Source organism: Loxodonta africana, chromosome 1 (genome assembly GCF_030014295.1).
Source record: "Loxodonta africana isolate mLoxAfr1 chromosome 1, mLoxAfr1.hap2, whole genome shotgun sequence".
NCBI lineage: Eukaryota > Metazoa > Chordata > Mammalia > Proboscidea > Elephantidae > Loxodonta > Loxodonta africana.
This window is the reverse complement of record NC_087342.1, coordinates 131,030,803-131,053,870: the sequence shown is the minus strand read 5'-3', so window position 1 is coordinate 131,053,870 and position 23,068 is coordinate 131,030,803. Positions and strand designations below refer to the sequence as shown.

The following is a 23,068-nucleotide window of genomic DNA, read 5'->3' as shown; positions in this document are numbered from 1 at the left end:
TTCCCATACTCCCTGTCAGCTACTCTTCCATGTGGGCAGGGTCAATCTAAGTGGTGGCATGGAGCCCACAGCTCTCGGCCGGCGGTGTGACCACAGCCAGTTAGGAAGCGGCAGGGGTTGATCAAGGTCAAATCTGTATTCTTAAAATGGTCTCTAAATTCAGTTGGGATATCCTCAAGGTCGTACTTTGGCTCTTGTGGACTTTTTCTAATTTTCTTCAGTTTCAGCTTGAACTTGCATATGAGCAATTGATGATCTGCTCCACTGTCACCCCTGGCTTTGTTCTGACTGATGACAGAGCTTTTCCATTGTCTCTTCCCACAGATGTAGCAAGTTTGATTCTTGTGTATTCTGTCTGGTGAGGTCCATGTTTATAGTCACCATTCATGTTGGTGAAGAAAAGGTATTTGCAATGAAGAAGTCATTGGCATCATTTCTGTTACGAAGGCTGTATTTTCCAACTATCAGTCCTTCTTTTTTGTTTCCAACCTCAAGTAATTATCAATGCATCCTGATTGCGTGTTCAATTTCAGACTGCAGAAGTTGGTAAAAATCTTCAATTTCTGCATCTTTGGCTTTAGTGGTTGGTGTGTACATTTGAATAATAGTTGTATTAACTGGTCTTCCTTGTAGGTATTATCCTGTCACTGACAGCTTTGTACTTCAGGATGGATCTTGAATGGTCTTCCTTGTAGGTATTATCCTGTCACTGACAGCTTTGTACTTCAGGATAGATCTTGAAATGTTCTTTTGACGATGAATGCAATGCTGTTCCTCTTCAAGGTGTCATTCCCGGCATTGCAGACCATATGATTGTCTAATTCAAAATGGCCAATATCAGTCCATTTCAGCTCAGCGTTGCCTAGGATGTCAATGTTTATGCGTTCCAATTCATTTTTGACGACTTCCAGTTTTCCTAGATTCATACTCCTTACATTTCATATTCCGATTATTAATGGATATTTCTTCTCATTTTGAGTCATGCCACATCAGCAAAGGCATCCCAAAAGCTTGACTCCATCCACATCATTAAGTTCATCTCTACTTTGAGGAGGCAGCTCTTCTCCTGTTGTCTTTTGAGTGTCTTCCAATCTGAGGGGTCATCTTCCAGCACTATATCAAACAGTGGTCTGCTGCTATTCATAAGGTTTTCACTGGCCAAATCTTTTCAGGAGTAGACTGCCGGGTCCTTCTTCCTAGTATATCTTAGTCTGAAAGCTCAGCTAAAACCTGTCCACCATGGGTGACCCTGCTGGTATTTGTACACCAGTGGCATAGCTTCTAACATTACAGCAACATACAAGCCCCTGCAGTACGACAAACTGATAAACACACAGGTGTCACATATCTATACTTACATTATTTTTTTTAAAAAGTTAAAATTTTCCAAATTTATATTGTATGTTAGTTTTCTAATCATTCGGACATATCAGAATAATTAGGTAACTGTTTAACATCATCAAGTTTTTAACCTGAAATATACAGCTTTTAATTGAACTATACTTCGTATTCTGTATAGCACTAATTAGATGTTATGGACTTATGTCTCATACCTGCTTAGGTCTTAATACGCCATTCCTCACCTTCTTTATGGCAATTTAATTTAAAGAGGCTTGTGGACTTAACATTATCATTATACTGGGCTATCTAGGTATAAGATTCATCTACATCTTTTGTTCTTTATTTAGGCTCTCTGAAAGTATATGACAGCTTAATATGTAATTAATAAAGAAGAATATAAAAACAGCTTAACATAGAGTTCCCCCACTGAGCATCCTCTCCAGACCATTTTATTGGTTACTGACTTAGCCAATAGGTGCTTCTTTGGATCAGGTGTGGATTCTTTTCTAGCTTAAGAACGTCAAATGATCATTGTTTTGTGGCTCAGAATAGATTTTAACAATATAATCTGTTCATATGTTAGCCCTAGTGGCACAGTGGTTAACAGCTTGGGTGCTAACCAAAAGGTTAGCAGTTTGAATCTAGCAGCTGCTCCTTGGAAACCCTATGGGGCAGTTCTACTCCATCAGAACTGACTCAGAAGCAATGGGTTTGGTTTTTGGTTTTTATATGTTAGCTGATAAAACCAAAAAAATAAAACTCACTGCTGTCAAGTCCATTCTGACTCATAGCAACCCTACAGGACAGAGTAGAACTGCCCTATAAGGTTTCCGAGAGCAGCTGGTAGATTTGAACTGCTGACCATTTGGTTAGCAGTCAAACTCTTAACCACTGCACCACCAGGACTTAGCTGATAGTAAATTTTAATTTTACAAAAAAAAATTTATTCACTTGGCCCAGGCTACTTCTGATAAACCATAATCTCAACAAACCATAATTTCTTTTAATATTTATTATAATCAAAATTCAAAATTCATGGCTTCGCAAATATTTTAATTGTCTAATTATATTAGCCCATATCAAAGCTTTATGTATAAAATTTCCATCTATTAAAAAAAATTAGATCTAAGGAACTTCAGTAGCTGAAGGTAATGATAGCTACTTAATTCCAAGGCTCCTCATCTGTCCTTCAAAAAAGTAGAATAACAAGAACAGAAAGTCAGACTACACCACTTGGAAACCACATCTTCAAATAAGCAGAATTAAGAATTCCCAAACTTTAAATTATTTATAAATAAAAAAAGACTACCAAAATCCAGTAGCCTCTCTCTCCTTTCTCTTACTGTTTAACTCTTTGTGTTAAACAAAGACAACCAAGGGAAAATTTCATAAGAAAGAGAAAACGAGATCTAGGGGTGGACATAAGATTAATCTGAAGCCCCCACAAACTCCCTAGTAAGGGGAGAAGTATTGAAGATTGTGTCCTGGTAGAGCACTGCACTGAGGATAAGGGAGGAGTTTTAAAACGCTTGCCATCTGAGGTAACATTCCTCTAAAGGCATCACCTACAAGATAAAAAAGAGAGAGGAGCCATTTGGAAATTGGATAGTAAAGAAAAGAAGCAAAAAGTAAAAAAAAAAGTACAGTCCTACAAGATAAAAGAGAACCAAAAATTTGGAAAAAATATAACCCCTCTTTCCACCAACAAAAGTAAAAATCTGTGTTTTGCTATTCTGACCAAAGGTGCCTTAAAACTACCCCAAACCCAAAAAATGAACAGAAGAAAACAGAAAATTTACATAAAGCTACTGTAACAGAAAACAAGAATCAAAACACTTTGGCTGATGAAAACTCCACCCCACCCTCCAAAAATTATGAGGCAGAGAGAACATTGTAATAAAACACTGGAGACTGCAGTAAATATCTTCAAGTCAGCTTTTCGAGAAAGGAAGATGCATTTCAGTCAGAAATTCAAAAATTAAAAACAGCAGGGGGGGTGGAGCCAAGATGGCAGACTAGGCAGACGCTACCTCGGATCCCTCTTACAACAAAGACACGGAAAAACAAGTGAATCGATCACATACATAACAATCTACGAACCCTGAACAACAAACACAGATTTAGAGACGGAGAACGAACTAATACGGGGAAGCAGCGATTGTTTCCAGAGCCTGGAGCCAGCGTACCAGTCAGGTACGGCACAAGCACAGAGAGCAGCTCTACCCCCCTGAACTAACCCCGGGAGGGGGACCAGCCGGTTCCACAGGTGGCGTGGGACACAGCCGGTGGGAGAAGTCCCCGGGAGGCAGTGACTGGTCTTGGAGCAGAAAGAGCAGCGTCCGAGCCGGGGAACCATCCCGCAGGGATTTGGACTGGACGCAGGCGGCTTCATTAACATCTGAATAGCCTGAGCCAGAGGGAGAACTCCGATAGGGATCTGACTGCATTTTTTTTTTAGCGGATTTTCTGGAAAAACTAGTTTCCCAGTGATGGCTCAGAGACAACAATCCATATCAAACCACTTAAAGAAGCAGACCATGACAGCTTCTCCAACCCCCCAAACAAAAGAATCAAAATCTTTCCCAAATGAAGATACAATCTTGGAATTATCAGATACAGAATATAAAAAACTAATTTACAGAATGCTTAATGATATCACAAATGAAATTAGGATAACAGCAGAAAAAGCCAAGGAACACACTGATAAAACTGTTGCAGAACTCAAAAAGATTATTCAAGAACATACTGGAAAAATTAATAAGTTGCAAGAATCCATAGAGAGACAACATGTAGAAATCCAAAAGATTGACAATAAAATAACAGAATTAGACAACGCACTAGGAAGTCAGAGGAGCAGACTCGAGCAATTAGAATGCAGACTGGGACATCTGGAGGACCAGGGAATCGACACCAACATAGCTGAAAAAAAATCAGATAAAAGAATTTAAAAAAATGAAGAAACCCTAAGAATTATGTGGGACTCTATCAAGAAGGATAACCTGCGGGTGATTGGAGTCCCAGAACAGGGAGGGGGGACAGAAAACACAGAGAAAATAGTTGAAGAACTCCTGACAGAAAACTTCCCTGACATTATGAAAGACGAAAGGATATCTATCCAAGATGCTCATCGAACCCCATTTAAGATTGATCCAAAAAGAAAAACACCAAGACATATTATCATCAAACTCACCAAAACCAAAGATAAACAGAAAGTTTTAAAAGCAGCCAGGGAGAAAAGAAAGGTTTCCTTCAAGGGAGAATCAGTAAGAATATGTTCTGACTACTCAGCAGAAACCGTGCAGGCAAGAAGGGAATGGGACGACATATACAGAACACTGAAGGAGAAAAACTGCCAGCCAAGGATCATATATCCAGCAAAACTCTCTCTGAAATATGAAGGCAAAATTAAGATATTTACAGACAAACACAAGTTTAGAGAATTTGCAAAAACCAAACCAAAGCTACAAGAAATACTAAAGGATATTGTTTGGTCAGAGAACCAATAATATCAGATATCAGCACAACACAAGGTCACAAAACAGAACGTCCTGATATCAACTCAAATAGGGAAATCACAAAAACAAACAAATTAAGATTAATTAAAAAAAAAATACACATAGCAGGGAATCATGGAAGGCAATAGGTAAAAGATCACAATAATCAAAAAGAGGGACTAAATACAGGAGGCATTGAACTGCCATATGGAGAGTGATACAAGGCGATATAGAACAATACAAGTTAGGTTTTTACTTAGAAAAATAGGGGTAAATAATAAGGTAACCACAAAAAGGTATAACAACTCTATAACTCAAGATAAAAACCAAGAAAAACGTAACGACTCAACTAACAAAGTCAAGCACTATGAAAATGAGGATCTCACAATTTACTAAGAAAAACGCCTCAGCACAAAAAAGTATGTGGAAAAATGAAATTGTCAACAACACACATAAAAAGGCATCAAAATGACAGCACTAAAAACTTATTTATCTATAATTACCCTGAACGTAAATGGACTAAATGCACCAATAAAGAGACAGAGAGTCACAGACTGGATAAAGAAACACGATCCATCTATATGCTGCCTACAAGGGACACACCTTAGACTTAGAGACACAAACAAACTAAAACTCAAAGGATGGAAAAAAGTATATCAAGCAAACAATAAGCAAAAAAGAAGAGGAGTAGCAATATTAATTTCTGACAAAATAGACTTTAGACTTAAATCCACCACAAAGGATAAAGAAGGACACTATATAATGATAAAAGGGACAATTGATCAGGAAGACATAACCATATTCAATATTTATGCACCCAATGACAGGGCTGCAAGATACATAAATCAAATTTTAACAGAATTGAAAAGCGAGATAGATACCTCCACAATTATAGTAGGAGACTTCAACACACCACTTTCGGAGAAGGACAGGACATCCAATAAGAAGCTCAACAGAGACACGGAAGATCTAATTACAACAATCAACCAACTTGATCTCATTGACTTATACAGAACTCTCCACCCAACTGCTGCAAAATATACTTTTTTTTCTAGCGCACATGGAACATTCTCTAGAATAGACCACATATTAGGTCATCAAACAAACCTTTGCAGAGTCCAAAACATCGAAATATTACAAAGCATCTTCTCAGACGACAAGGCAATAAAACTAGAGATCAATAACAGAAAAACTAGGGAAAAGAAATCAAATACTTGGAAAATGAACAACACCCTTCTGAAAAAAGACTGGGTTATAGAAGACATTAAGGAGGGAATAAGGAAATTCATAGAAAGCAACGAGAATGAAAATACTTCCTATCAAAACCTCTGGGACACAGCAGAAGCAGTGCTCAGAGGCCAATTTATATCGATAAATGCACACATACAAAAAGAAGAAAGAGCCAAAAGCAGAGAACTGTCCCTACAACTTGAACAAATAGAAAGTGAGCAACAAAAGAATCCATCAGGCACCAGAAGAAAACAAATAATAAAAATTAGAGCTGAACTAAGTGAATTAGAGAACAGAAAAACAATTGAAAGAATTAACAAAGCCAAAAGCTGGTTCTCTGAAAAAATTAACAAAATTGATAAACCATTGGCTAGACTGACTAAAGAAATACAGGAAAGGAAACAAATAACCCGAAGAAGAAACGAGAAGGACCACATCACAACAGAACCAAATGAAATTAAAAGAATCATTTCAGATTATTATGAAAAATTGTACTCTAACAAATTTGAAAACCTAGAAGAAATGGATGAATTCCTGGAAAAACACTACCTACCTAAACTAACACATTCAGAAGTAGAACAACTAAATAGACCCATAACAAAAAAAGAGATTGAAATGGTAATCAAAAAACTCCCAACAAAAAAAAGCCCTGGCCCGGACGGCTTCACTGCAGAGTTCTACCAAACTTTCAGAGAAGAGTTAACACCACTACTACTAAAGGTATTCCAAAGCATAGAAAATGACGGAATACTACCCAACTCATTCTATGAAGCCACCATCTCCCTGATACCAAAACCAGGTAAAGACATTACAAAAAAAGAAAATTATAGACCTATATCCCTCTTGAACATTGATGCAAAAATCCTCAACAAAATTCTAGCCAATAGAATCCAACAACACATCAAAAACATAATTCACCCTGATCAAGTGGGATTTATACCAGGTATGCAAGGCTGGTTTAATATCAGAAAAACCATTAATGTAATCCATCACATAAATTAAACAAAAGACAAAAACCACATGATCTTATCAATTGATGCAGAAAAGGCATTTGACAAAGTCCAACACCCATTTATGATAAAAACTCTTACCAAAATAGGAATTGAAGGAAAATTCCTCAACATAATAAAGGGCATCTATGCAAAGCCAACAGCCAATATCACTCTAAATGGAGAGAACCTGAAAGCATTTCCCTTGAGAACGGGAACCAGACAAGGATGCCCTTTATCACTGCTCTTATTCAACATCGTGTTGGAAGTCTTAGCCAGGGCAATTAGGCTAGACAAAGAAATAAAAGGTATCCGGATTGGCAAGGAAGAAGTAAAGTTATCACTATTTGCAGATGACATGATTATATACACAGAAAACCCTAAGGAATCCTCCAGAAAACTACTGAAACTAATAGAAGAGTTTGGCAGAGTCTCAGGTTATAAAATAAACATACAAAAATCACTTGGATTCCTCTACATCAACAAAAAGAACACCGAAGAGGAAATAACCAAATCAATACCATTCACAGTAGCCCCCAAGAAGATAAGATACTTAGGAATAAATCTTACCAAGGATGTAAAAGACCTATACAAAGAAAACTACAAAGCTCTACTACAAGAAATTCAAAAGGACATACTTAAGTGGAAAAACATACCCTGCTCATGGATAGGAAGACTTAACATAGTAAAAATGTCTATTCTACCAAAAGCCATCTATACATTTAACGCACTTCCGATCCAAATTCCAATGTCATATTTTAAGGGGATAGAGAAACAAATCACCAATTTCATATGGAAGGGAAAGAAGCCCCGGATAAGCAAAAAAAAAGCACTACTGAAAAAGAAGAAGAAAGTGGGAGGCCTCACGTTACCTGACTTCAGAACCTATTATACAGCCACAGTAGGCAAAACAGCCTGGTATTGGTACAACAACAGACACATAGACCAATGGAACAGAATTGAGAACCCAGACATAGATCCATCCACGTATGAGCAGCTGATATTTGACAAAGGACCAGTGTCAATTAACTGGGGAAAAGATAGCCTTTTTAACAAATGGTGCTGGCATAACTGGATATCCATTTGCAAAAAAATGAAACAGGACCCATACCTCACACCATGCACAAAAACTAACTCCAAGTGGATCAAAGACCTAAACATAAAGACTAAAACGATAAAGATCATGGAAGAAAAAATTGGGACAACCCTAGGAGCCCTAATACAAGGTATAAACAGAATACAAAACATTACCAAAAATGATGAAGAGAAACCCGATAACTGGGAGCTCCTAAAAATCAAACACCTATGCTCATCTAAAGACTTCTCCAAAAGAGTAAAAAGACCACCTACAGGCTGGGAAAGAATTTTCAGCTATGACATCTCCGACCAGCGCCTGATCTCTAAAATCTACATGATTCTGTCAAAACTCAACCACAAAAAGACAAACAACCCAATCAAGAAGTGGGCAAAGGATATGAACACACATTTCACTAAAGAAGATATTCAGGCAGCCAACAGATACATGAGAAAACGCTCTCGATCATTAGCCATTAGAGAAATGCAAATTAAAACTACGATGAGATTCCATCTCACACCAGCAAGGCTGGCATTAATCCAAAAAACACAAAATAATAAATGTTGGAGAGGCTGCGTAGAGATTGGAACTCTCATACACTGCTGGTGGGAATGTAAAACAGTACAACCACTTTGGAAATCTATCTGGCGTTATCTTAAACAGTTAGAAATAGAACTACCATACAACCCAGAAATTCCACTCCTGGGAATATACCCTAGAGATACAAGAGCCTTCATACAAACAGATACATGCATACCCATGTTTATTGCAGCTCTGTTTACAGTAGCAAAAAGTTGGAAGCAACCAAGGTGTCCATCAACGGATGAATGGGTAAATAAATTGTGGTATATTCACACAATGGAATACTACGCATCGATAAAGAACAGTGACGAATCTCTGAAACATTTCATAACATGGAGGAACCTGGAAGGCATTATGCTGAGCGAAATGAGTCAGAGGCAAAAGGACAAATATTGTGTAAGACCACTATTATAAGATCTTGAGAAATAGTAAACCTGAGAAGAACACATACTTTTGTGGTTACAAGGGGGGGAGGGAGGGAGGGTGGGAGAGGGTTTTTTATTGATTAATCAGTAGATAAGAACTGCTTTAGGTGAAGGGAAAGACAACACTCAATACATGGAAGGTCAGCTCAATTGGACTGGACCAAAAGCAAAGAAGTTTCCGGGATAAAATGAATACTTCAAAGGTCAGCGGAGCAAGTGCAGGGGTCTGGGGAACATGGTTTGCGGGGACTTCGAAGTCAATTGGCAAAATAATTCTATTATGAAATCATTCTGCATCCCACTTTGAAATGTGGCGTCTGGGGTCTTAAATGCTAACAAGCGGCCATCTAAGATGCAGCAATTGGTGTCAACCCACCTGGAGCAAAGGAAAATGAAGAACACCAAGGCCACACGACAACTAAGAGCACAAGAGACAGAAAGGGCCACATGAACCAGAGACCTACATCATCCTGAGACCAGAAGAACTAGTTGGTGCCCGGCCACAATCCATGACTGCCCTGACAGGGAGCACAGCAGAGGACCCCTGAGGGAGCAGGAGATCAGTGGGATACAGACCCCAAATTCTCATAAAAAGACCAAACTTAATGGTCTGACTGAGACTGGAGGAATCCCGGCGGCCATGCTCCCCAGACCTTCAGTTGACACAGGACAGGAACCATCCCCGAAGACAACTCATCAGAAATGAAAGGGACTGATCAGCGGGTGGGAGAGAGATGCTGATGAAGAGTGAGCTAATGATATCAGGTGGACACTCGAGATTGTGTTGGCAACTCTTGTCTCTAGGGGGGATGGGAGGATAGAGAGAGAGGGAAGCCGGCAGAATTGTCAAGAAAGGAGAGACTGAAAGGGCTGACTCAAGAGGGGGAGAGCAAGTGGGAGTAGGGAGTGAGATGTATGTAAACTTATATGTGACAGACTGATTGGATTTGTAAACGTTCACTTGAAGCTTAATAAAAGTTATTAAAAAAAAAAATTAAAAACAGCAATGGCCAAAAAAATGGAAGAGATGAAGAGAATTGAACTCAGAAGGGGAAAAAATGGGAGAAAACAGTTAATTTCAGAAATGTAGACAAAATTACAAGGTACTCAAAGGGGAACAGACACAAATCAAAATTTAATAAGAGCATTAAAGAAAGGCAGAAAACAACCAAGAGAAAGAAAACAAGGTGAAGTTAAAAAGGGTCAGAAAGAGAACACAAAAAGGGATACAGGATACAGAAAGGAAGAGAAAAGGGAAATTACATGTATAATTGGTATCCTTGAAGAAGCAAAACAAAACAGTGTAACACAATATTTAAAACCATAATCCAAGGAAACGTTGCGGAAATAAAAGAACATGAGTCTACATATTGAAATCGCCGCTTGGTACCTGGGAATACCGATGTACAATTTCCTAGTAAAACATTTAGGTTTGAAAGAAAAATCCTCAAAACTTCCAAGTAAAAAGATCAACTGGCTTACAAAGGCAATGTAATTAAACTGATACCAGAAATAGAAAGGATGCAGTTGAAAATTAGAGGGCGAATTTGGGAAGAACACTTAATTGTGCTCACGCAGAAGCGGTACATGGATCAAGAGGCAGTTGTTCGAACAGAACAAGGAGTTCAAAATTGGACAAGGCATGCAGCAGGATTGTATACTTTCAGCTTACTTGCTTAGCGTGTATGCTGAACAAAATAATCCAAGAAGCTGGACTGTGTGAAGAAGAATGTTCCATCAAACTTGCTTGTTGAAAATGAAGTGACTTGAAGCACTTACTGGTTGTCTTTGTCATCTAGTGCTGCTATAACAGAAATACCACAAGTGGATGGCTTTAACAAAGAGAAATTTATTTTCTCACAGTAAAGTGGGCTAAAAGTCCAAATTCAGGGCGTGAACTCCAGAGGAAGGCTTTCTCTCTCTGTGGGCTCTGGGGGAAGGTCCTTGACATCTATCTTCCCTTAGTCTGGGAGCATCTCAGTGCAAGAACCCCAGGTCCAAAGGACGCGCTCTGCTTCCGGCGCTGCTTTCTTGGTGGTATACGGTCCTCCCATCTCTCTGCTTCTGCCTTTTATATCTCAAAGAGATTGCCTCAAGACACAATCCAATCCTGTAGGTTGAGTCCTGCCTCAGTAACACAGCTGCCTCCCATCCACCCTCATTAACATCATGGAGGCAGGATTTACAACATAGGAAATTCACACAATACCAGGAATCAGGGCCCAGCCCAATTGATACACACATTTTTGGGGGACATAATTCAATCCATGACATTCCACCCTTGGGCCTCCCCAAAATCATATCCCTGTAAGATGCAAAACATATTCACTTCATCATATCATAGCAAAAGTCTTAACTACAAGACCAAAATCCAAAAATTCCTGTTCATCTGTAAAATCCAGAACACAAGTTACCTGCTTCCAAAGGTACAATGGCGGAACAGGCATAAGCTAGACATTTCCATTACAAATGGGAGAAACTGGAGGGAAAGAAGAGATAACAGGCACCAAACAAGTCAGCAGAACATATTACATTAGCCCTCATATCTTTAAAAATAATTCTCTGTTCTCTAAGACAATTTACGCAATGGCCCTGCTCTCCAGACTCTAGGCATTGGCCATGCTCTCCAGATTGAGTGGAGGCCCCTCAGCCCTGGGCTTTACTTCTGCCTTCCAGCCCGCTGGGACAGCAACTCTGCTCCCTTGGCTTTAGGGGCACCATTCCCCTAGTCCATCTGAGTGGCAGCTCCACCCTTAGAAACACCAGACGCCATGGCTCTACCATTTGAAACCCCTGTGGTCATGGCCATACCTTTTGAGACTGAGGCAGCTTGGCTTCTTGTGTTGTCTCTTCAGCTTCTGCTTCCTGGTGTCTTGGCCTCTCGGCTCCTCAGGACCTCATCTGCCCTGCTGGGGCAAGTGTTCCAAAGCTGTGTAGCTCCACCAGTAAGTGCCTGAAGGCATCCCACTCCACCAGGAAGCCACCCGCACACAGGCATTCAGCTCTCTCGCACCAGGGGTCGGATCCAGCACTGTCTGGCGCTGGTCTCCTGGTTCTTCTGCTGCAGGTTCTCTGCTATTGCCGCTTCCCTGCCACTGCAGGTTCTCTGCTGCACTGGTCCATCGCCACTGTTGCAACTCTATCCATTCACAGTTTCAAAACCACTTCGGCGTTTTAGGTATCTGTTAGAGCAGCACCCCACTCTCTCGGTACCAAATTCTGTCTTAGTTATCTAGTGCCGCTATAACAGAAATGCCACAAGTGGATGGCTTTAACAAAGAGAAGTTTATTTTCTCACAGTGAAGTAGGCTAAAGCCCAAATCCAGGGCGTCAACTCCAAAGGAAGACTTTCTCTCTCTATGGGCTCTGAATTAAAGTCCTTGTCATCCGTCTTCCCTTGGTCTGAGAGCATCTCAGTGCAGGCACCTCAGGTCCAAAGGATGTGCTTTGCTTCTGCCGCTGCTTTCTTGGTGGTATGAGGTCCCCCTGTCTCTCTGCATGCTTCTGCCTTTTATATCTCAAGAGATTGCCTCAAGACACAATCCAATCCTATAGGTTGAGTCCTGCCTCAGTAACACAACTGCCGCCCATCCTCCCTCATTAACATCGTAGAGGCAGAATTTACAACATATAGGAAAATCACACAGTACCAGGAATCAGGGCCCAGCCCAACTGATACACACATTTTGGGGGGACATAATTCAATCCATGACACTGATGAAGGGAAAAGAATATAGCCTTTAGCATGGCTTACACCCGAAGGTGAAGAAAACAAAAATCCTCACAATTAGACTGATAAACAACATCATGACAAATGGAGAAGAAATTGAAGTTGTCAATGATTTCATTTTATTTGGATCAACCATCAATGCCCGTGGAAGCAACATATGTCAATAGGGAGTTGCAGATTAAAACAAAAATGAGATATCACTATACACCACCTGTTAGAATGGCTCAAGTCCAAAACACTGACAATACCAAAGGCTGACAAAGATACAGCGCAACAGGGACTCTCATTTATATGTTAGTGGGAATGCAAAATGGTATAGCCACATTGGAACACAGTTTGGCAGTTTCTTACAAAGCAAGGTATTTTCCTAAGCGCTGCTATGCCAGTTTTTTTTACATGTTGCTGTAAAAAAAAAAAAAAAAATTAGCATAGCTTACTTACTAAAATACCTCTTGAGGGGAGGGTGCAGTTGGCAAACAAAATATAGTAGGTATGCATTATTTGCCTAAAAATATGGTAGGGGGGTTCATAGAAATCTTTAGGCCAGTGAAACTATACTGCATGGTACTGTGATGGTACATACATGCCGTTATGCATTTGTCAAAACCCACAGAATTGTACAAAAAAAAAGGAGAACCTTAATGTAAACTGTGGATTTTAGTTAATAATGTGTCAATATTCATTCATTAATTGTAGCAAATGCACCATAATGATGCAAGCTGTTCATAATGGGGGAAACTACAGGGAAAAAAAGGTATATGAGAACTTCTGTACTGCCAGCTCAGTTTTTCTGTAAACCTAAAACTTTTAAAAAATAGTCTCATTTAAAAGAATCTTTTTCATTTGTTGCAGCCTTGTTCATAGTAACCAAATTATGAAAATCACCAGTGTTCATCAGTAGGAGACTGACTTAATGACTTGTTACATCCATACAAGAAAGAATTGTGCTATTTAGCCATTCAAACAAATCAAAATTCTCTGTACTTATATAAGAAGAAATATATCTTAAACACGTATTTAAAATGTCCAAGATATACTTTATTTTAATTGAAACTGATGTTCAGGTTGCAAATACTGTGTGTGTAGTTATTGTTTTCATTAATGTCTTGGATATGCACACACGCATACACATGCACTATTTCTGGAAGGATTCTTAATGAACTACTAATGGTAGTTGCCACTGAAGAGTGGAACTGGAGATTGGAGGGTTAGAAGGAAGACTTATTCTTTATATTATCAATTTTAGTCGTATTTTTTTTTTAATTTTAAATGCTAGTTTTTTTTTTTTTTTTTAAGTGTGCCTTTCTTTATCTTGCCTGCTACTAGTCTTCAGCCTTTTCCTGTTTTAAGGGCCGTGACCCAACTTCTCACATTTCCTGTCGCCCTTGCATCCGCTTTGTTATATTCAAGCTAGCCTTATTAGTCCATATGCATGTTATACATTGTGTATTAAATAACGCCCTCTAAAGGGTCCAGAGCAACATCCCTTAGCACATTAACAGTTCTTCAGTGAATGTGAAGTGGGTTAAATAAAGACTATTAATAAATTCCATATTAGTTTAAGTGAGCTTTTATTAACAAATGGGGGAAAGTTTGATTTCTAGGATGTTTCATATATCAAAAAGTGTTTGTGGACCCTATACACCTTTTCTTGTTTTCATTGAGATAAAATTCACATACCGTAAAAGTTACCCTTTCCAAGTATATGATTCTTTTTTTTTTTTGATATACTTACAATATTGTGCATATAGTTGGAATCATTCAGGGTGTGGCCTTTTGTGTCTGGCTTACTTAACATAATGTTTTAATGGTTCGTACATGTTGTACAATCGTTCTCGTTCTTAATATTCTCTTATAATCCTTTTTTATTTCTCTAAGATTGATAGTAAAATCCCCTTTTCATTTCAGATTTTAATAATTTTAGTCCTCTCTCTTTTTTCTTGATCATTCTGCCTAAAAGTTTGTCAGTTTTGTTGATCTTCTCAGAGAGCCAAATTTTAGGTTTGTTGATTTTCTTTATATTTCCATTCTAATCTTTATTATTTCCTACCTTTTGGTTGCTTTCGTTTTCACTTGCTGTATTTTTCTCGTTCCTTAAGTTTGAAGATTAGGTTATTGATTTGAGATATTTCTTTGGGTGCTAATCAAAAGGTCAGAGCTTCTTCAAGTCCACCCGGAGGCATCTTGGAAGAAAGGCCTGTTGATCTACTTCTGAAAAAGCAGCCATTGAAAACCATATAGAACACGGTTCTTCTATTCTGACACAATAAGGTCACCATGTGTCGGAATCAATTCAATGGCAACTTTTTTTCTTTCTTTAATATAGGGTGTTTACAGGCATAAGTTTTCCTCTAACGACTGCTTTCATTACATTCCATAACTTTTGGCATGTTGTTTTTCATTTTTATTCATTTTAAAGTATTTTCTAATTTCTCTTTTGATTTATTCTTTGACCTGTTGATTATTTAGGAGTGTAATGTTCAAATTCCTTATGTTTTTTAATTTCCCAAATTTACTTCTGCTATTGATTTCTAATTTCATTTCATTGTGGTCAGAGAATATACTTTGCATGATTTTAATCCTTCAGAATTTGAGACTTGTTTTATGGCCTGAGCTATGGTATAAGGAATGCTTTATATACCCTTGGAAAGAATATGTATTGTGCTGTTATTGGATAGAGTGTTCTAAAGATGTCTGTTAGGACTAGTTGATTTATAGTGTTAAGTCTTCTATTTCCTTGATGATCTTCTGTCTAGTTGTTCTGTCTGTTACCGAAAGTGGGATATTGAAGTCTCCAACTATTACAGTTGAACCATCCATTTCTCCCTTCAGTTCTGTCAGTTCTTGCTTCATGAATTTGGGGGCTCTCTTTTTTTCTTGTTAGTTGTAAACGTAGTTATAATGGTTATTTCTTAATGGATCCACCCTTTTATATTTATAAAATGTTCTCCTTTGTCTTTAGTAATAATTTTTGTCTTAAAGTCTGCTTTGTCTGATATTAATACAGCCATTCCAACTTTCTCTTTTGGTTACTGTTTGCATGGTATATCTTTCTTTTTTATTGTCAGATTATTTCTTTGAATCTAACACGTGTTTCTTATAGACAACATATAGCTGGATTGTGTGTGTGTGTTTTTTAGTCCATTTTTCCAGTTTCTGCCTTTTAATTAGAGTGTTTAATCCATTTATATTTACTGTAATTACCGAGACGATAGGATTTACATCTGCCGTTTTTCTGTGTTTTACATCTTTTGTTCTTGTATTCCTCTACTACTAGCTTTTTGTATTAAATAGATACTTCCTAGTGTGCAATTTTAACTCCTTTGTCATTTCTTTTACTATATGTTTTTTAGTTATTTTCTTAGTAGCTACCCTGTGGACTACAAGTAACATTTTAACTTAGACTATCTAGTTCAATAGTATAATTTCAATAGTATACAAAAACTTTGCTCCTAAATAGCTGTTTCCTCATCCTTCCTTCGTTTGTGATGTTCTTGTCATACAGATTACATCTTTTTCATTGTGTGCCCATCAACACAGATTTATAATTAGTTCTGTATGCAGTTATCATTTAAATCATGTAGGAGAAAAAAGTTAAAAACAAAACTTATATATACTTCCTTTTACCTATGTATTTATCTTTACCAGTGCTCTTTATTTCTTCATGTGGATTTCAGTCACTGACCAGTGTCCTTTCATTCTGAAGGACTCAATATTTCTTGTAGTACAGGTTTGTTTGCAACAAATTCTCTGATATTTTGTTACCTGGGAATGTCGTAATATTTCTAATCAGAGAAGCCAAAAATATTTAATGGTACTTAGTGGGGTTCTCCTTTTTTGCCCTTACCTTGCAGACTCTCCAGCCCAGTTGCCCATTGAACTTGGGGAAGAAGATGTCAGGGAAAAAAAAGCCTGGTTTATTGCTAACAGAGATTTCACTCCTTTTTTATTCTTGAACTTTATTCCTTAGAGATCCAGTTTCAATAATTTTTTTTTCTCTTCTTTCTACCATCCCTAATATAAAAGCAATACAGTAGAAGGAAATATGATCCACCAATTACAATGCTTAACACATATTTCCACAGAAACATTGTTTTGCATGCTAGTGTCTTCAATTCTGTTAATACCGTATTTCAGGAATATTATCAATTATATGGACTTTTCTGGACTGTTATGTAATTTAACCACTATGTATATCATTACTTCTATGTGAAATGTTCCGTGTTCCCTATGTTTACTTAACAGGATAATATAACCTGATTAGTTTCTTGGTTGTGTTTTTTTTGTGTGTTAGTCTTATTATACTTTTCAAATAGCTTTGTAAATTTATAGTTGAGTGTAAGTGACTATAAACCTTATTTGGCCTAGCAAAGAAACTCATTTGTTTACTTACTAATGAAGGCATTTCAAATGCATTGTCTCTTTTGTGTACATGTTCCCAATCAAATAGTCTTATAATGAAAATTGAAGTGACAAACGCCTGGGATTGTATCTAAATTAAAATGTATCTTGCATCATTTTAGCTAATCATTGTCCTATGCTAGCAACTCATATTAAGTATAATGGTTTTGTGCTTTTTAATACCAGCTCTAGAGCTTTCTTTTAATGAATACCTTTTTTGCTTTTAGATCATTTGGGGAATATTTTTCATCTTAGTTGCATTGCTGTTTGTCATTTCTCTCTTCTTGTCAAAGTAAGTATAGTAGACACATTTTCTAAAGCATTTATACAAATCCTGAGATACACATTCCCAGTGTAATTCCATTAGTATAGCCTATTCATCTTAAGTAGCTATTTTACTTGAAGTGTTCTCAGTGGTAACTTAAAAAAATGACTGTATAGGTTCAGTATTCTATATCAGTTGAACAGCATCTGCAAGTTACTCAAGTGAGGTTTAACTTTTATTATTCATGGTTTTAGTTTGACTCAGATGAATTTGCATCAAGTTATGATGGTATTCTTTCTAATTTAAGTGAAAATGTGCTAGCGTTACATATATAAATTTACTCTTTATATATTTTTAATTTTAGTTTGGATAAAGCTCTTCATTCAGCTGGGATAGATTCTGGTTTCATAATTTTTGGAACTAACCTGAGTAATCCATTGAATATGCTTTTACCTGTACTGCAAACAGTAAGTAAAAAGTCAGTCATTTCGTACAATAGCAAATACTCTGACATCTATTCCACATAAGATCATTTTCCTGACAAACCAATTAATACTTTGGAGAATATGCTTTTGCTCTTTCTTGATTTGACTTTTTACTTGTGTATAATTTTCACATTGATATGTTGATTTAAAGATTATATTGACATATTGCAGAACTCTTACACACGGTTTGATTTGGGAATCATAAAACTTTAGGTGGACTTTTCTAAACTATCTTTGTTTTTCATTTTTAACGAAGCCTTTATCCTATATATAAATGTAATTTAAACTTTAATTTGCTGTAAGATTTCTGAAGAAAATGGTACTAAATAATTTTATAAATAGTTTAATAGTTTTTTGTTTCTTTTTGGGCCTTTTTTGGGGGTGGGGTGGGGCATTATCATATTATCACACTAGCCTAATATAAATCAGGTTCAATATTTTAAACATTTGCCAGATATCAATAATGAAATTTTCAGTTAACTTTATATGATTTTAGAGCCCTTAAAGTGGGTGTATTAAATTTAACTTTATGTTCTTTTCAGGTTTTTCCTCTTGATTATATTCTTATAACAATTATTATTATGTACTTTATTTTTACATCAATGGCGGGAATTCGAAATATTGGCATATGGTTCTTTTGGATTAGAGTGAGTATATTACAATATAACTTTTTTTCTCATTTTTTGTATACTGTCCATCATTACAAATTATCTTAAATTTATAATACAGAAGTTGTATCTAGATACCAAAAGTGGTAGAATTATTAGCTTTTTCACTTCATGTTAAAACATAAAAGTACTTTTTGTAGAGAGCAGTGGTTCTTAACCAGGGGAGACTGCCCTGCAGGGAATATTTGACAGTGTCTGGCGACATAAGAAGTTGGTACAACTGAGGGGTGCTAGTGGCATCTAGTGAGTGGAGACCAAGAATACTGCCAAACACCCTGTAGTGCCCAAGGCAGCCACCCACAACAAAGACTTATCTGGCCCAAAATGTCAGTAGTGCAGAGGTCAAGAAATGGTGGTATAGAAGTTAGAGTAATTATTTTCCTTAGTGTGACTATATGGAGACAACATTGAAACACAGATAGATACACTAAAGCTCAAAAGATGGCCTTCCCTACTAGGAATTAAGGAGTATTTTATGGGCTGAATTATGCCCCTCCTTACCCCCTCCCCCCAAAATATACGTTGTAATCCTAACCTCTATAAAAATGTCTGTGGTTATAATCCCATCTGGGAATATGTTGCCTTTGTTATGCTAATGAGGCAGGATTAATGTAGGGTATATTTTGAGTCATTCTCTTCAGAGATATAAAAAAGATTAAACAAGCAAGCAGAGGAGAGGTGGGGTAAGACAGATGCCAAGACACATGGAGCTCTCCAAGGAACCAGGAAGCGGAAGCTAAAGTGACGAGGATCTTCCTCCACAGCTGACAGAGAAAGAAAACCTTCCTGTAGAGTTGGTGCTCTGAATTCAGACTTTTAGCCTGCTAAACTGAGAAAATAAATTTCTGTTTGTTGAAGCAATCCGCTTGCAGTATTTCTGTTTTAGCAGCATTAGATAACTAAGACAGAGCACTATATGATTTGAGAAAGGGGTATTTTCTTCTTTATACCTGTGTTGAGATAAATTAAGAATTTTGAAATGAAGCTATGAGGTAGAGACTACTTTCAGCTGTGAACAAAAGAAAATCCAATTAAATAGTGGCTTGAGCTAATGGGGGAAAAAAATCTAGCATTCCTTCAGTAGCTCAAAAATGTCAGGTCCAATGTCTCTGTAATTCTCTTGGCCTCCCCCTCATGATTGCAAAATGGCTGTTACAGATCCATTTATCCTGTCCATTTTCTAGTCAGGGAAAAAGGTGAATAGGAGGGAGGCGTAATACCTATATGAATAAAGCAAGATTTTCCCAGAAATACCCAGAATACTTCTCCTCTTCTCTTGGTGTTTAATGTTTTATCACATGGCCATTACTAGCTGTGAGGAAAGCTGGGAAGTATAGATTTTAGGTGAGCATTTTAACATCCTATCCATAGTTGGAGTTCTGTTACACTATACTATATTACAAACTAGTAGTAAAACAAAGAGGTAATGTCATAGTTACTAAAATGTGTTTTGCCATTGAAATGAAGAAAGTCACCTGGATTCCTTATGTATTGTGAAAATGTCTATAGTCAAGGTATCAAAATTATCATAAAATAGTTTTATAACAGATTATGAGGAAATAATGGGTATTTCATAGAAAAGAATACTTACAAATATGTAACATTATCTGTTCTTACACAGTTAATATATATATAGCTGTAAATGTATTACTAATGTTTGTCATGTAAACTCGTTCTTCTAATCTTCAGATAAAACCAGAGGTGGTTCACAATTCTTCTTAGATTAATGAACTTCTAATATATGCTATTTCACAATAAGTTTAGAAGATTTGTCTGGAAACAGACCATGTGATTAATAATATAGTCTCTAGGTTTTCAGTTTTTATTGGGTCACTTATAGGATCCTTTGGCTGTAGATGTTTTGCCATGATTTTTTTAAAAAAACTTAGAACCAAGCCTAAATGCTTCACAGGGAAAGAATTATGGTTTTAATCATCCTTATAATTATTTGGAATGATTAAGAACTTTTAGTATTTATTTTGGGGGAAAAAAATGATTGAACTTTGTAAACCTTACCCCTAACATAAGGGTGGAACTTAATGTCTTACAAATAAAGCATAATGCTGATAGGTTGTCACTGTGTTTTTTTCTTTTCAGTTGTATAAAATCAGAAGAGGTAGAACCAGGCCCCAAGCACTCTTATTTCTCTGCATGATACTTCTGCTTATTGTCCTTCACACTAGCTACATGATATATAGTCTTGCTCCCCAGTATGTTATGTATGGAAGCCAAAATTACTTATTGGAGGTAGGTACAAAATTTAAAATATGGTTATTTTGATGTCTTAAAGATAGTGATATTTAAGACAAAATTGTATTTTGAGAGGAATGGCATAAGAATATTAGCTCATCAGATTAAACTTAATAATACTTAAATTCAGTTTTCATTCCAATTTTTGAGCATCTTCATATATGTTTCATACCAAGTTCTTTTTGGAGTCCCTGGATAGTGCAAATGCTTAACACACTTGGCTGCTAACCAGAAGGCTGAAGGTTCGAGTCTACCAAGAAGCACCTTGGAAGAAAGGCCCGGGAATCTATCTCTGAATAGCAGCTACTGAAAACCCTATGGAGCATACATAGTTCTACTCGGACACACGTGGGGTCCCCATGGGTCAGAGTTGACTCAATAGGAACTGGTTAAGTTCTTTTTAAAATAATATACTGAATTTCATTATCATAGTTCCTTAAATAGGCCCCATTTGCTAAGGTACTGAGCTTTATCTCAGCACTGTATTAAAACTCACACTGCTTCCTCTAAAACAATGCTTTAAGGAAAAATATGCACACTATATCTGCTCATTGGTACTGTGAATCCCACAGGAGAGGCTTTATAATTACATTTGTGGTAACTGGGATTTCTTTAACATGTTGAATGTCTCCACATCTGTTCCACTGATTTCTTTATACTATACTTTGATCTCAAAAGTCACCTGTAGGTTTCTAGTTGTAACTGAACAACTAGTTTTGATTATCTGACAATTTAAAATATTTCGACCATTTCTGATTCAACCTTTCTGTAGTTTCTTTTTCCTAAAATACTTCTTGCCCTACTTTCTGACAATTCAAACTATATCCATGTTTCAGGGCCTAGTTTAAGTCTTGCATTATTAATATAGACTGCCCAGATCACTCCTTTTTGTGTTACTTCTTGATCCTGTACTTCCTCCAACAGGCACACCAAATCCACAATCAGTACCATCATGATACTGCTAAATGGGGAAAATTTTTTAAAAATAGTTAAGTAAGGAATAATGTAGGTGGAACAAAGATATGGCACAAATCATGATGGAGGCTTAAGAAACACTATTAGAAGATAACCTGAATCTTATTTCTTAAATATTTTTTTCCTCCCTTCCCATGTCATCCATCGTGCCTGTTCGCTATTAAACATTCACTCCTCTGTGGATGAATGAGAGAAAGTCATGTTTTTGCATGGACAAAAGATACTCTTTTCCTGCTGAACGCTGGAAAAATAAGTAGTCTGTATCTTTTTGGATGCCATCTTTGGACTAGAATTTGTTTGTTCTGAGAATAAGCTCTATTGTTCCTCACAGGACCTAAATAATTGTTGCAAATAGCCCTAGATGTTAAAATTTACCATAATTCTTTTTCTTCTAATTCAAATTTTACAATAAATTTACCTTTTGAAATATTAGATAAATGTAGTTTAATACCACCAGTGTTGTCAAGTTGATTCTGATTCATGACTATTCCATGTGTGTCAGAGTGGAACTGTGCTCCATATGGTGTTCAGTGGCTGATTTCTCAGAAATAGATCACTAGGGCTGTCTTCTGAGGTACCTCTGAAAGGACTTGAACCTCCAACCTTTCATTTTAGCAGCTGAGCGTGTTAAAACGTTAACTGTTTGCACCACCAAGGGACTCCAGTTTAAGATAAGTGGAGGGTATAAAGTTCATAATGTGAGTAATTTTTATCAAAATATATTAGAATACTATTTACATTTTAACTATATTGTCATCTTCCAGAGCAATACTACTTACAGTGACCCTAAAGGCAATTCAACCATTTCTGTGCCAAAGAGATGTGATGCTGATGCTCCTGAAGGTAAAGCAGCTCTTGTCAGCTGTCACAGAATGCATAACTCTTTAAGGAAAGAATTGTCTGGCATTTGTTGTGTTAGCCACTTGATATGTTTGTTTTAATATATGGTAAGAATGGAACTAATATTTAATACGTAGAAATTGGTAAGTCTCTTCGATAGAATATCTTCGTGATGAAATTGTTTCCATTAGAGAAAGGACCATTACAAATTAGTTACTTAGGAAGTAGCTAGAGGTAGTTGTTAATTTTTATGTGTATTAGTTTAAGAAATCCCAAGCACTCTATACAGCTGGTATGATTATTCATCAGTGCTTAGGT

At 37.0% G+C, this 23,068-nt stretch overlaps 1 protein-coding gene across 3 annotated transcripts in view; it reads left to right on the top strand.

Moving 5' to 3' along the window:
• Positions 1–23,068, top strand: part of LMBRD1 (LMBR1 domain containing 1) — a 184,492-nt gene that overhangs the window by 133,099 nt on the left and 28,325 nt on the right. For all 3 annotated transcript variants that reach the window (XR_002784952.2, XM_010586811.2, XM_064287815.1), the window contains exons 10-14: positions 17,495–17,559; positions 17,897–17,999; positions 18,560–18,664; positions 20,783–20,932; positions 22,675–22,753. Coding sequence is in view for 2 of the 3 variants with exons in the window: in XM_010586811.2 (XP_010585113.1) it covers positions 17,495–17,559; positions 17,897–17,999; positions 18,560–18,664; positions 20,783–20,932; positions 22,675–22,753 (502 nt within the window). In the remaining variant the exon portion in view is untranslated. The remainder of the gene's footprint in view (positions 1–17,494; positions 17,560–17,896; positions 18,000–18,559; positions 18,665–20,782; positions 20,933–22,674; positions 22,754–23,068) is intronic.